General features: G+C 36.5%; 1 protein-coding gene across 1 annotated transcript in view; it reads left to right on the top strand.

Moving 5' to 3' along the window:
- LOC121317555 (E3 ubiquitin-protein ligase KCMF1) overlaps positions 1-14,969 on the top strand; it is a 48,928-nt gene that overhangs the window by 20,489 nt on the left and 13,470 nt on the right. The window contains exons 2-4 of the mRNA XM_041253622.1: positions 6,521-6,688; positions 10,971-11,110; positions 14,852-14,953. Of these exons, the coding sequence (XP_041109556.1) occupies positions 6,521-6,688; positions 10,971-11,110; positions 14,852-14,953 (410 nt within the window). The remainder of the gene's footprint in view (positions 1-6,520; positions 6,689-10,970; positions 11,111-14,851; positions 14,954-14,969) is intronic.

Here is a 14,969-nt window from a genome sequence, read left to right on the forward strand (position 1 = left end):
CACAGTGAGTGCTATGAATTCAAACATAGAACAGTTTCTGCAGCTATAACAAAGTGACCTTGCTGTACGTGTGTTGTCTGCTGTGGCGTCCACCTCTCCCTTCTTTATGGCTAATAAAACAACCGTCATTGGTACGTTTTCTTTTGAAATACACAATTTAAGATACACGTTTCATACTTCAAATCGCCCTTCACAGGAGCATATAAGAATAATTCTATAATTCTGTGTTTTTTTTGGTAGGGAATGAACTTGTTCAGTAACAAGACAGCAAAGAAGATACTGTTGAAAAAGAGGAAGTAGTTATGCTAAAAATAGATTCCTAAAAAAACTAAAAAGTTCCTTTTAAACGTAGTGAAGAACTCTGAAACAGACAGAAAGAGGCAAAGCCTGGTTTAAAAGGCATGTCCTATGCAGCCAGGCTAAAAGAATTGAATCTATTCAGTCTTGAACAAAGAAGACTATGCAGCGACCTGTACATTATAAATATCATATGGGAGATACTGAAATTGGAGAAGGAATCTATGAAAAAGACCTAGGAGTTTTTGTTGACTCAGAAATGTCTTCATCTAGACAATGTGGGGAAGCTATAAAAAAGGCTAACAAGATGCTCAGATACATTGTGAAAAGTGTTGAATTAAAATAAAGGGAAGTAATGTTAAAACTGTACAATGCACTAGTAAGACCTCATCTTGAATATTGTGTTCAGTTCTGGTCACCTCGCTATAAAAAAGATATTGCTGCTCTAGAAAGAGTGCAAAGAAGAGCAACCAGAATTATTCCAGGCTTAAAAGGCATGTCATATGTAGACAGGCTAAAAGAATTGAATCTGTTCAGTCTTGAACAAAGAAGACTATGCGGCGACCTGATTCAAGCATTCAGAATTCTAAAAGGTATTGACAATGTCGACCCAGGGGACTTTTTTGACCTGAAAAAAGAAACAAGGACCAGGGGTCACAAATGGAGATTAGACAAAGGGGCATTCAGAACAGAAAATAGGAGGCACTTTTTTACATAGAGAATTGAGGGTCTGGAACCAACTCCCCAGTAATGTTATTGAAGCTGACACCCGGGGATCCTACAAGAAGCTGCTTGATGAAATTCTGGGATCGATTATCTAGTAACAACCAAACGAGCAAGATGGGCCAAATGGCCTCCTCTTGTTTTGTAAACTTTCTTATGATGTTCTCATGTGTAATAACCAAGTTTGGCTGATTTTAAATCCCATGGATTTTTAAATTGCTGATTTTAAATCATGATTTAATCACTAGATTTTTTTTTTCAAATCATTGATTTAAATCATTTTCATTTACTACCTATTTTATATAGTTTCTCAAGGAAAAGACAGGTATGTTTTAAAAATCTTTTATTAACACAAACATCTTAAACTCTTAATGTCTATAAACTAAAACTCTTAGGGCTGTATTCTAATCGCAGGGCAAGTGCGGACGGTGCTTGCCTCTGATCTGGTGTGTAAATGGAGTGAAGATAAAAAAAAAAAAAAAAAAAAACTGCACTTAAATGGTGTTCTGAAGACATGTCTTGCCCTGTTATAGAGCGCCTGCCCCATCATTAACATATTCGCCAAAGCGATTCTGATGACAGTGCAGTGTGGTCCCAAGTAGACAATTGAACACTGTGTTAAGACCCGCTGAAACAAGGTTTTATATAGTGGTGCAATCAGGAACTGAACACTATAAAAAGCAAAGTAGTCCTAAGTAACAACTGTGTGTGTTTGGACTGACACAGAGAGGAAATCAAAGAAAGAAAAGTAAGAGAAAAGAATGACTGGAATGAGTGAGGGGTATTTTTCTCTGGCGTACTCCTTTGCTAAATTCTTGTAGTTCACATTTATGTGATGCCACAATAATTATGTATTCATTTAAGATTTTGTTTTTCATTTCCATTCCGATATCCTTAAATCTTTCTTTCTTTCAAATTGCTATGTTTGTGGATATTGGAACAGGAGTCGCTGTGTGAATGTTGATCCAGACTTGCCCTACTGTAACCAAGAATTGTGGACCTTCACAAAATAATTAAATACACCATGCTCTATTGGAATGTTTGTAGCATTATTTTTTTATTAGATTTTTTAAACCCATGATTTGCCACTGATCCAACTGACCGCAGCAACAGTGGGGTTACTAAAATAAAAAAAAAAAAACATTATTATATCAGATTTAAGCCCTAACTTTGAGATTTAGTTATGATTTTAGATAACATCAACCAAGCTCTCTGATTTTGTTATGGTGTTAGTCTCACATTTCAACAATTTCTAAAGTTGGAAATTCAACACGTTGAAATTGATTTTTCCAGTGATATGGTGCATTACAGATCCACTCTGCAGATACATGTTTGTGTCTGGGTGGTTCACAAGCGTGTTTGTCTTTTTCAAGTAATTAAACTATATTACCTTGTAGGATGCTTTGTGGTGATCTTGGCTAATTCTGTGGGATTGATTTTTAACAGGAACAAAGCAGTGGTGCATAAGTAAATGAAAGAGATTCCCTAAGCATACTCTTAAGTGTCACTGTAGAGTGCCTCCTGTGGTGAAACTGAACACAATAAGATTGTCCCTAAGTGTGTGTACTGCTGTGCTGCAATCTTGTCAACACCACATATTTAGCAATAGCGACAAAGAACACATGATAGTAGCACATGGTATTAAAAGGTATATGAATGCTGATGCTGAGAGCAGGAAAATATTGTGAGGGTTAAGCAATCATTCGGAGCAAATGACATAAAATGTAGCTGTGAGCCGGCAGAAAGGAACATGTAAATTCCTCAAGGGGTTTGGTTTTTATGTTGGAAACTGTATTCAACTGTCTTTTGACGACACATAAAAAAGAATGCCAAATGCATTCTTTCCATTTCTTGCCACTTTTCATTGGATCAATAGTGGGCATGGGGAAACAATGGACTGTTGAATTCTGAAATGTCAAAGTTTGCTGTATATGTGTGGTTGACTAGGCATGTGAATATTAAAAAAAAAAAAAAAAAAAAAAAAACTTAAATTTTGTGCAATTAAATATTTCCATGCTTTTATATTGCCCTATATTTAAAGCAGCACCTTTTTGTTTCCATGACATGGTACATATAACAAAAAAATGTAATAAAAGCTGTGAAAATCTACTTGGCTTTCATCTGCGGACTGGATGATTTTCTTGTACTCTGGTGAAAAGCTCATCTGGTGTCGGAATTTTAGCAAATAGAACAGTGGTGCATTCCCTACAGTCATATAAAACCCAATGCATCTAGAAAATATTCACTGTAGAAATGTTGGAAGCTTGTGGACTCTTATATTTTTACTTATTTTTATTTTTAAATTGATGGTTAGAGAGGACCTCTGTTTGCATCCAAGTGAACAAGCTGGGATTTTAAGACTGTTCTCCAGGTGAGAGGGAATGCTAAATCTGTTTTAAAGGTCAGTTCAATGTCTTGCTGCCTGCTTTCTATCATCCTTGGTTTGATTTAGGTAAACTTTAACTGGGGTGAGATCAAATGAGACTATTTTCCATGTAAAATTGGCATTTGAGGAGTTTCAAAGTTAGTTTAAAAAAAACATTCTCATTGTTGGCATTTGTCAACAAGGATGCAACTGTAAGCCATGCTCTAGTTGAGGGAAAACTGGAACTCTCTTCTAATGCTATAAATTGGTTTTTCATGAAGTTTGTGCAAGCTGTCAATGGACCAATGTTGTAAACTTCACAATTTTATGTGCAGAGACAAGAGGAAAGGCGCACGGTCCAAAGTGTGAGAACCACCGCTCTTGATGCAAAACCTAAAGGAAGGACAGTGTACAGTTTTGGAGAAGCATCAAACCCCAATTCTGCAGCTCTGTGTTTAACAGTATCTGTTAACATTGTAGATGCAGAACAATCCTTCTACTGTTAATGTGATGACAGACATCACATCAAAAGTGAACTTTGAGTGTACAAAACCACAGCTCTGTTTAAATAGATGTTAATGAATATTCTCAATTTACAACCAGAACATTTATTTTAAATAGTATTTTAGCGTTCAGATTAGGGGTGTCCTGATTTACACAGTGAACCTGTGATATTTTTCTTGACGATTATGGTTATCGATAGTGACCCCTGTATCGATTTTAAATTGTTTTGGTAAGTAAAATTTATATTTTGTAAGTAAAATTTGATCTGCTAACAAACATGAGCATGCATTCATTTGTGTCTACACTGATAATTAGATAATATTATTTATTAGCGTGTACTCTAGCAGCCTCGCCTACCATTCACTGTATTAAAGGTGTTTTTGTCAAGTCTGCTGGCAGCAGAGTGAAACAGAAGCTGAGCGTAGGCGGGTTATTAATGGTGATAATCTAATCAGGGTGATGGCGAAATTTGACCTGCTCTGGCCGATTTAAAATCCAGTGTGGACTCGCCTCGTTCTTGATGGGGACATTGTTAATAAGCCTGATAAGCGAAGTCTTCAGCCTAGCCTTAAATAGCAATGGCCTCTGCACTCCTTCATTTATGCTGGGAAGGTGGTCCAAGCTCTGCAGATACATGTTTGTGTCAGGGTGGTTCACAAGTATGTTTCTGTCTTTTTTTTATATCAAAGTATCAAAAATATATTGCCATATGCTTGCAGAATATTTTCATTTGTTATCCATGAGCTACATAGATTAAACATTCAGCAGCATAAACAAGTAAGTACAAACCAAGTGCTGTAGTATCACTTTAGTGTCATAACAAGCTCTTGTATTTTAAGCAGTTGATCATGGTAGCAACTAACTTGCTTCTAAAGTGGCGACCATTTTTTTTGGCCTAGGAGCCATTGGAGCCCAGCTGGTCATTGAGGACTCTTGTTCTAAACACCTGGAACAGTGAACCACTGTGATCAGATGCATCTCCATTCATTTATCTCTGTCTGTATTCTGTTTAGTATCAGGAATATATATATATGACCTGTTGTGAAGCTGCCCATCCCATTTGATATCTTGGAAATCATTTTAATAAAAGTATGATAGTCGCCAACGCTTCGAACGGGCGAGTTTGTGTTAACATGTTCACCTGCAGTAAGCAATAGCCGGTATAATGTGGAAAGGGGGGAGGTTTTGCTGGTAGCTTCCTCCATTTTGGAACTTTCATGCCACTTTTTCAGATGCTCCTGTACTTCTGTACCTGCTTCCATAGAATATGATCCTGAATTAAATAGTTACACATCAATTTGCTTTATCATTTTACACCAACCAACTCCTGGAACCTTCTTTTCTGAAGCAATGCTGCAAAATCCTGATCACTAATGTACAGTCAAACAGCGAAGGAAAGAAATATTAAAATGTACATGCTTTCCTTATTTTTAAACTTAAAAAAAATATTGTTTCTAATGATGGTGATTTAAAAAAACCAAAAAAAAAAAACCTTTTAATTGCACAAATAGAAATACATTTAAGTGAACAAGCGTGTAGAACAAATTAAATCAGTGGCTATTACAGAAAGAGTATAATATACACTGTACATAAATACCTCAAAATAATTTGGTATTCTGTCATGGCTGCAAACTATTTCAAGGTCTAAAGTGTGGCAGTTGGCAATATTTCCATGAATATAATTGTATTCTTCTTTTCTGCTACTATAAATGGAAAGCAAATTATTTGAGCGTAATATATTCCTTAAAGAACTGTACTGTTTTCATTAACTGGAGGCTGAGGCTGGGGTGGGGGTGTATGGCGGGGTGTGTATGGTACTTTGCACATGGTCTGAACTTTAAAATGAACACACTAGTGCAACAGAAAGTGTAATTGCAGGAAGTTGGCAGGTTTCTGTTGACAAGTGAAGCACTTTAAGTTTATATTTCAAAAAAGAGAGAGAGAACTTGGCCAGCACTGTAGTTGTAATCCTTTTAAATATTAGATTTTTCCTGAAGCGTTTAAAAGGACTACCACTTTCCAAAGAAAGTATTCCAAGGGAACGCCAACACATGAGTATAAAAGCGTGTTTAAATTACTGAGTGCCACTTTGTTAAAGGTTTGTATTTTGTAACAGACCAGGGTACTTCAGGAAAAGAAAGGGACATTGTTTTTAATTAGAAGAATATATTCAAGTCCAGATGGAACAGGACTTGCACTGTCAAGAAGTCCATCCTGTAAACCCATCCTGTTTATTTGACTGTAATTATATGTAGATAGAGATATTAATGAGTTAGACTTGGGAAGGGTTCCGGTCTAACTCTTTGATATTAATTGAAATATTAATGTTTTGAGCCAACAAGTTATTTTTGATAACAATTTAACTGACGCTAGCGTGTCTGCAGTAACTGGTGTGGACATCAGGACTGTTAAGTGAGCCTTATCAAAGAATGATTTGTGTGGACACAAGGGCCAGCAACCTGTTGGTTTTTGCTATGGACTGGAAGTCAAGAGATTTGTCTCAAATATTCAGCCGTGGTCCCTACAACTATGGGAAGGTGTGGTAATCAAACTTAGGCTTATTTGATTTTTTGAACAGTTGATCATCTGAAACGGTGCACTGATAGTTTTCCCCTTTCTCCTGTTTTGCAGGTGTCAGCTGCGATGCATGTTTAAAAGGAAACTTCCGAGGTCGCAGATACAAGTGTTTAATTTGTTACGACTACGACCTGTGCGCATCTTGTTATGAAAGTGGAGCCACCACAACAAGACACACAACGGAGCATCCAATGCAGTGTATATTAACAAGGGTAGATTTTGGTAAGTATCCTGATGTTTAAAAAGTAATCAATCGGCGGTGATCCGAGCCGTGTTCAGGGTGGGACTTTCGCAGACTACCTGCCCCTTTGTTAAAGTCTGGTTCCAGATGATGTAAGGATACTGTTATATCATGGTGGTCACGGCTTTAACGGAACTCGTGAATGTTTGCCATTTGTTTTCACTCCGCTTGAAAATAGGAAGTGAGCAGTACATGTTTTTTGAGTTGGCAGCAGTGCGAAGTTAAATCGGTTAGCTAGCACCAAATAAAGGGGAATACTTGCACAGAACTACAAAAAGTGGCGGTATTAAGTTCTAAGCAACTAGCAGAGCAAGCTTTTAAAGGAGAAACACACTTTTCAAATTAAACTAAGCCTTTTGTGCAGAAAATATACCTCTGCAAAACCTAAAGGGAGGACATTGTACGGTTTTGGTGAAACATGAAACCTTGATTTGCAGTTTCTGCAGTCGTTCCCCTGCGGTGCTTAACAGTACCTGTCAACAGTCTAGATGCAGAACGATCCTTCTAATCTTTTAACAATGTGCTCAGGGATGACAGACATTACATCAAAAGTGAACTTGTAATGTACATCTTGTAATATCAAAACTACAGATGTTTTTTAACTAGGCATTCACGAAAAGGATTTTGTTATAAAATTCTCAATTTATAACCGGAACATTTTTATTTAAGAACTAAATTTCGGTATTGAGGTGGTTTTTTTTTACATCGGACAAGGAATACATGTTTAAATTAAAAGCTAAGCATATTCTTGTTACTGTTGCTTTGAAAAGTTATTGTGTGCATTAGCACAAGTATATTGCATTAATGTATTTTAAGTTCAAATTTGTGTAGCTGTGATAATTCCGTGAAATTGTATATTTTAGCTGTGACACTTTTACATATTTGTACTGTGACAATTATATCCTTAGTAATGCTCCCTTCTAAAATCCTTTTTTTTTTTTTTTTTTTTTTTTAAAGCCCTGTTAAAGTGTTGCTAGCTCTTTGGCACCATCTACTTGGTGAAACCCCATTCTCTATCCCCCATTATAGAGAACAACTGAGGAACAAGTAGAGCCAAAGATGAAGGTTCACCTAGTGGACTGAATGTTAGATGTTACAATTTACTGTACATGACTGACATGTACTGTCAACTGATAAGTCCCCTTCCTTTTATAAGACTCTATACTGTGTAACCAGTCTTGGTTATAGAGGGGGAACACTGCATTTATAACTTGCATACTCATGTCACATTTGCATTTTCACACGTCCATTATCTTATGAACCTGCTGTTACCATAATTAAATTGCAGTTCCAAAACAGTTGTCTGACATCAATGAAATAAATAAGTATAATCACTTTTATTTCAATGTATTTGTGACTGATTTGTGTGCATTATGTAAGCCCCCTTGTGGTTGCAGGGCTGTAGTGCATGGAGATAAAATACAGTGCTTTTGACATGTCAAAAAAGTAGGTACAAGAAACTAACTGAGAAATCTACTGTGGCCTGGAAGCATAATTATTATAGGGCACCCTGCAGCATTTTCAGTCAACCAATTCATGCTGTGAAACATTAGATCAAAAGAAGGCACAAATGTGTCGTGTTGGTTGTTTACCAGACAATAGATTGACATCCAGACAGATGGAACTATTGCATTTGATTTTGATTAAAAAAAAAAAACACAAAAAAAAAAGCGGCAGGTCATTCTTTTGCTGACCAGAAAGGATTTGAGAGGTTATGAAAGCATGAACACCCCCCCCCACCCCCCCAAAACTGCTGGTTTCCATACGATTCTTTAGTGTGACGTCACATCCACTTTGATTTGTGGTGGTTCCGAACAAACAGGCAAGTCTATAGTGAAAGTAATTGGTGCGTTTTAAAGCATCTGTAAAATTGTACAGCAAGAGGTCATATTTTAATGTAAATCAATGTATAGCTAGTACACAGCACGGCGCAGTGTTTTGCAGCAGACTGCAACCACCAGTCAAATGAAATAACTGTAAAATGTAGTCTGAACACCCTTGTTATCTGTTGGCTGTAGCTGTAAAAAAATTAAACAAGTTCAAGGATGGAAATAAAACGGCCATATCATAGCAATTTGAGCCAGTCCAGATTTTATGGTGACCTTAATCATTCATACACAATTAAGCTTGTTACTAATTAATGTATCTATTATTCAGGCCTCTTCGTAATAGACTATTGTAAATCTGCTTTGCGATAACAAGAATATCAAATTAACAAAGGTTTTCCACTCAAAACATGTTAATGTTACTTTCCCTTGGGGGCAACTAAAATACCTGTCATAACCTAGTTTCCCAGGGCTATTTTCAACATGAGCTTAAATGGTAACCACTTTATGGGGCACTACACCTTTTAAATAAACACATTTCAACTGCTTTTTATTTAAACAAAATATAAGTAGTACATTTACAGTATTAATAGGTAATGTGTCCATATGGAGAACAACAAAGTCAGACTGTTAATGTATTGAATAAAGAATCGGTGTCAGTCTCCATGTCTTTTTCATTAATACTATCTACCACTGTTGTGTTAAAATTATTTTTAAATCCTTTTATATCAAACGATAGTCTGAGAGTCAATTTAGTGGGAAACACCTCAACACTAAGTTTTAGCCTTCATACTGGCATTAACTTTGGCTTTCAAGACACCAAGTGTACTATCATACAAGAATGATTGAAATTTTTTGAGGATGCAGGGATCAATGGAAACATTTTTATGTGCATAAGTCTACTTCATAATATAAACAATTATCGGATAGGGATGAAAAGGAGGAATGTTGTTTTTATATCTGCGTTTTAGAAACTCACTGCTGTTGTGCGTTTTATTAAAATGTCCTGCATTTCTCTGGATTAGTTGTTACTTGGCTCCACATGTATTGCAGGATTTTTTTTGTAAAGCTTTCACAATGTCGATGAATCAATGTATCGGCTTTTTTGGAGAGATATATTGATAGTTAAAAATTAGGCATCGTCCCAGCCTTATTAACTTTATGAAACAGTGTATTGTAGTTTGATTGAATCTAAGGTTTTTAGAGTGAAACAGGCATGTGATCACAGTACTTAATGAGAATTTGTACATAGCTCTTTACTGTAGCATTTTATTTGCCATAGAAGTCTTGTTCCCTTCTCATTATCTCTCCTCGTTTTAAGCTGCATTCAGGGTAGTATAGAATGTATCACGAACAGCTAGTTACTGAAGTTCAATGAGCTGCGTGTGGTTATGGAAAAAATCCAGTGGTTTTGAAAATCATTATGTACCAGCCAATAGGAATGCAAGTGTTATGATATAGCCAGACTGAACCGAAACCAACATTTGCATAAAATTACAAACCGAACAATACTGACGAGAGAAAGATAAAGCCAAACCGTAACTGAATTTCTTTGTACAATGAAAATGTCTGCAGTCTCAGCACCAAGCCCGCAGATATTTCGGGAGGGACCTACCTGTTTGCCCTCTGTAGGGATAACCACGGTATCATACATGGTCTTGGTGTTGACGTTTAGAGCTGTTTTCTTTTTAGACTTGTTGATGAAAGGTGCTGGTACTTGTACTAGCAGGCATGTGCAAACATTCAGCCTGCGTACCCTTACCTAAACGTTTCTCATTAACAAAGTGCATCCTAATTAGTCAAAAGCTGACGTTGGAAGGTTTTGTAGTAAGTGTTAAATTACTCTTGTGTAGACCTAATAAAAAAATCAGTAATAATGCTAAACTGACCAAATGTAAAAGTATTGAAAGAAATAAAATGTTAATTGAGGTCCCGAACCATTGTGAAACTGGAAAAATCAAGTGAAAGGGATACTTTGGACGCTGCTTTTAATTAGATGCTCCTGTGAGCAGTTTTTTTTTTTTTTACTGTATATGTATTGAAATTATTTTAGTTTGTCAGATTTAACTTTTTTGCTGCATTGTATTGCCATATTGGTTGAATTCAAGTGTAAGGCCCTTACCATAGAATCCTACGTGTTATATTAACAGCTGTAATAAGCCTGCATACTAAATGAGAACTTTGCATTTGTTTTGGGGGGGCTGATGGCAGGCCCCTGAGTTAGCTTTGTTTTTTGTTCATATAAATCTAGATGACATTTTAAATTAGAAGTGTTTCCTCATCAGAAATGTTTTAAAATCCATATCTCATTCACTTTAAATAATTGCAATTTTGAAAAACCCTGAGCTTGGACAAATAGATGGCGAGGAGGAGATGGAATATAAATATTGAAGCTTATTGATGAGTGGTTGTTAATTTCAATTTCTTTTTTCTGCAGATTTGTATTATGGCGGAGAAGCATTTTCAGTAGAGCAGCCGCAGTCTTTTACTTGTCCTTACTGTGGGAAAATGGGTTATACGGAGACATCTCTACAAGAACATGTTACTTCAGAACATGCAGAAACCTCCACAGAAGTGGTAAGTGGACTAAATAGAGCCATTTGAGAAGCCGAGGTACAGTGCAGGTTTTTCAGCATCTTTAAAAATGAAAAGTTGTGTTTATGTTTCCACAGTAATTTGAGAATTATGCTTAACCAGAAATGAAAGTTAATAATAAATAGTCTTGTTTGTAGACATTACTAAAGCAGTGTGCAGACTCTTTCTCAGTCTTTATATATCCTTGTGACAAAGTGGTTGCTGATAGTGAACAGGTGCAGGGGTGATGCAGTGCAGGAGACAATTATAATACAGTTTAGAAAAGGGGTTCTTTATTTATAATCCAGGTCTGATGACCTCAATCAATAATCCCAGAAAATACACAGCAATGTGTATTATACTGTTTAATAGTAATGGGTTGCAGTCACAAATAATAAACACAGTTAGCACATCCACAATATACAGTACACAGTCACCAAATCTGGATGCGTGCTGTAGTGCTCATAGTGCGTGGTTACAATTTATTTTCAGTGACTAGTGCAGTGTTGATCCGGGTTTTTGTGCTGGCCCAAGGCGACAGCTCCGGATCTGTGTTTAGCTGTCTAGTGATAACAAACACAGACAGTTACTAAACAGACACAAACAAACAAAATACTCATGAATATTTTTCGGTACGCTTTCTCTGCGTCTCACATGGTCCTTCCGGTTTCTCACATAAACCAAGCGAAGGAAAAGATTTACGATTCTCTGTTCCCTTTGCTATCATGCATGTCCTCTTGGTAAACGATTGCAGCTATCTCTATTGCCTGCAGCTGCTACATCGTTTACCTTCCGGGTCAATACGTTCCTGCACCGGAGTCTCTCCTCCTTCCAGGCTGACCGACTTCCCGACCCTGGAAATGAAGCGACAGGCCAGCCCTTCCAAAGACTTCCCCTTTCGCTACGTGGTACCCTCACAGGTCGAGAGGGAGATTTTACTTGCAGATTATATTTCTGTTACAGTCCTCTAGAGTTTTTGTAGAACCATAGCCATAAATGACATGATGTATTAATTTAAAATGCGTCCGTGATGATGACAAGAGTACCATTAACCAGTGGCTTGTGGTTGTAAAATCAACTCTCTCCCAGTGCAGATTTATTTTTGTCTGGTAGAAAAGTTCTGTCTGTTATTTTCACAGCGGCTGGCATACTTTAACGATTTTTACACTGCAGTGGCACAGTTCCTTTTTTTTAATTGCACAGAAACAAAGTGAAAAAATAAATAAAATACATTTTAGAAAAGTAGAAAACAATGGAATTTAACAGTCTTTCTAAATTCCAAGATTGAAATAAAGGAACACCAGCTCTTTCAGTTTGTCTTCAGAAAGAACGCATCCGATCGGACAGGACAAGATTATACAGCCAGTTGCTGCGCTCAGCATCAACTGTATTTGTTACTGCATTTCTGTGTCTGAAAACTAATGTTTTCAAATTAGGAAGGCGGTCAATGTCAATTTCCTCTGGTGGTATAGTGCTCTGCATTGCATCGGGTGCCACAAAGCAAAACAAATAATCTTTTACTCTCTGTTTTGCTGATATGTTTGCAACGTGGGACCTTTGTCGTGGCATTTTCTGGCAAAATCAATGTTCCCTTTTTATCCTCAGTGTGATCCAACATTTTTCTATGTTTAACGGTGATGTTATTTAATATTACGAGCCTGTGCTTGGTGATGTATTTTATGTGTAAAATTATGGGGATGCATAATTCCCAGGGGTGTAATCATAGTCTTCAATAATGGTTGCTGGTAAAACCTATTAACAGTTACTAGGGAGGCATAGAGCTGTGTGTAACTTCTGATTTCCAATGTTATTTGAAGGCTGCCTTAATGCACCACCGTTGTTTTTTGAAACATGTTTTCTTGGCTTTCTGAAAGCAGTGTGCAGAATTGTCAGTGCAATATGTTACATTTTTTGTGAAGGGACAATAACTGTTGGAAAACACATGACAACTCTGCCACAGTTTGATTTTTCTTGTCGCAAAAATGTTGTGCAGCCTTGATATGCTTCATGATGTATAAGCACTTGTTGTTGGCAGCCAATCAGGTAAGGTAGAAGAAGCAGCAGGTGTTCCAGCGCTGTTCTTTATCATTCTAGTGTATATTGTGATGAGATATTTACATTGCCAATAGTAAAACTGTTGTCTGGATTGTTGTGAAAGATTGACATGCAGTTTTACATCTGTTCACGTGCACTATTCTATGTAGCATTTACCCTGACTTCTGTCCCTGAACCACATTTCAGGTATAAAAAAACAGGGTAAGAATCTGGGAGATTCCCCAGGGAAACTGTTTTCATGTTCATAAAATCCAGAAGTAGCTGCTGTTACCCTTTCGCCAGCCATTCCTCCTTTTACCAGGAGTAAGGGATAATCCTAGGGTAACCACAAGTGATTGATGCAATACATCCATTTTTGTCCTCCCTTCTAACGCACCGATATTTTTTTGGTATCATTTCAACAGGGAGGAAAAAAAGCAGCATTTATGCTATTGTTCATTATATGGACTTTTGGTCTTCGCCTGCACTCTTGCGACAACAAAGTGTGTGTGTGGAAATCCACTCAATATGTGGTGGACACAGAACACTTGCCTATAAGCCTGTGAAACACTACATGTACATTCAAGCTGATTATATATGGTCTGCTTTTATTGAGTTGTCTGGAAAAAAAGGTTATTTAAGGAACCACGTAAAATATCTGTGACCCTGAATGTGGAAAACAATTGCCACAGAGTGCATAGCTCTGTACTGGTATTTTATTTTATTGCACACTACAATGTACACCCCCCTAAAAAAATAAAAAAATAAAACAAATAAATCACTATTTGACATGGAAACCTATCTTTCTAGAAGCAGTCGTTATCCAACATTGACCAGTAGATGGCAGCATATGTTGATTACACTGTAATCCAGATTACAGATTTGGGGAATATTTGGTAGAAAAACTAGAAAATCCACCAAAGCCTGGATTCAGAAGTACAGTAATATGACCGTTAATAAACAGTGAATTGAGTTGGGGTGTTTGTGCAGTGTTTTGGTAGAATATGGAGATTTCTTTTTAAACTGAAAAACATCCTGGATATTGTACTACATAATTTATTGGTGATGATCTAACAATACACAGAAGCGTGATCATTGAAGTATTTAGGTTACCAGTAGTTTTTGATATCACCTATCCATTTTTACAAAGGGTACATCATGGAATGACCTTAATGTGCTTAATAATAACAAGATCATGCATATTTTAAAATTCCATGTTATCTTCCTGGGATTCAAATGTGGGTTTAGACCTTAAATTTTAGAATCGCAATAAATTGACAAGCTGCTTTTTTTTTTTTTTTAATTTTTTATGTAGGTTGCAAGGGGGGGCTTTTTATTTTAAAAATATGTATGAAGTAGAAATACTGAGTTTTTCCACTTGGTGTCACCAGTGGGCTGTTAAGAATATGCTGGTATTCTTTTGTTTTACAGCTCTGCAGGTCATAGTACTTACAGGATTAAAAGTAACAGCCCTGTCACACTGAGATTTAGCTTGATTTAATACATTATTACTAATTGTAAAATGAATGTGAATTCTATATTATACAATATCATACATAGAACGTGTGTGTGTATAGATATAGATATATGTAGTGTGTGTGTGTGTGTATATATATATATATATATATATATGTATATATATATTTAAAAATTTAAAAAAAAAAAAAAAAAAAATCTCTGTCTTTTAAAAGGATTTGTTTTTTGTTGCAGATATGTCCGATATGTGCAGCGTTACCAGGAGGAGATCCCAATCATGTCACAGATGACTTTGCAGCTCATCTTACACTTGAGCACAGAGCTCCCAGAGATTTAATATCCTTTAACGGTA

This window comes from Polyodon spathula, chromosome 1 (assembly GCF_017654505.1).
Source record: "Polyodon spathula isolate WHYD16114869_AA chromosome 1, ASM1765450v1, whole genome shotgun sequence".
NCBI lineage: Eukaryota > Metazoa > Chordata > Actinopteri > Acipenseriformes > Polyodontidae > Polyodon > Polyodon spathula.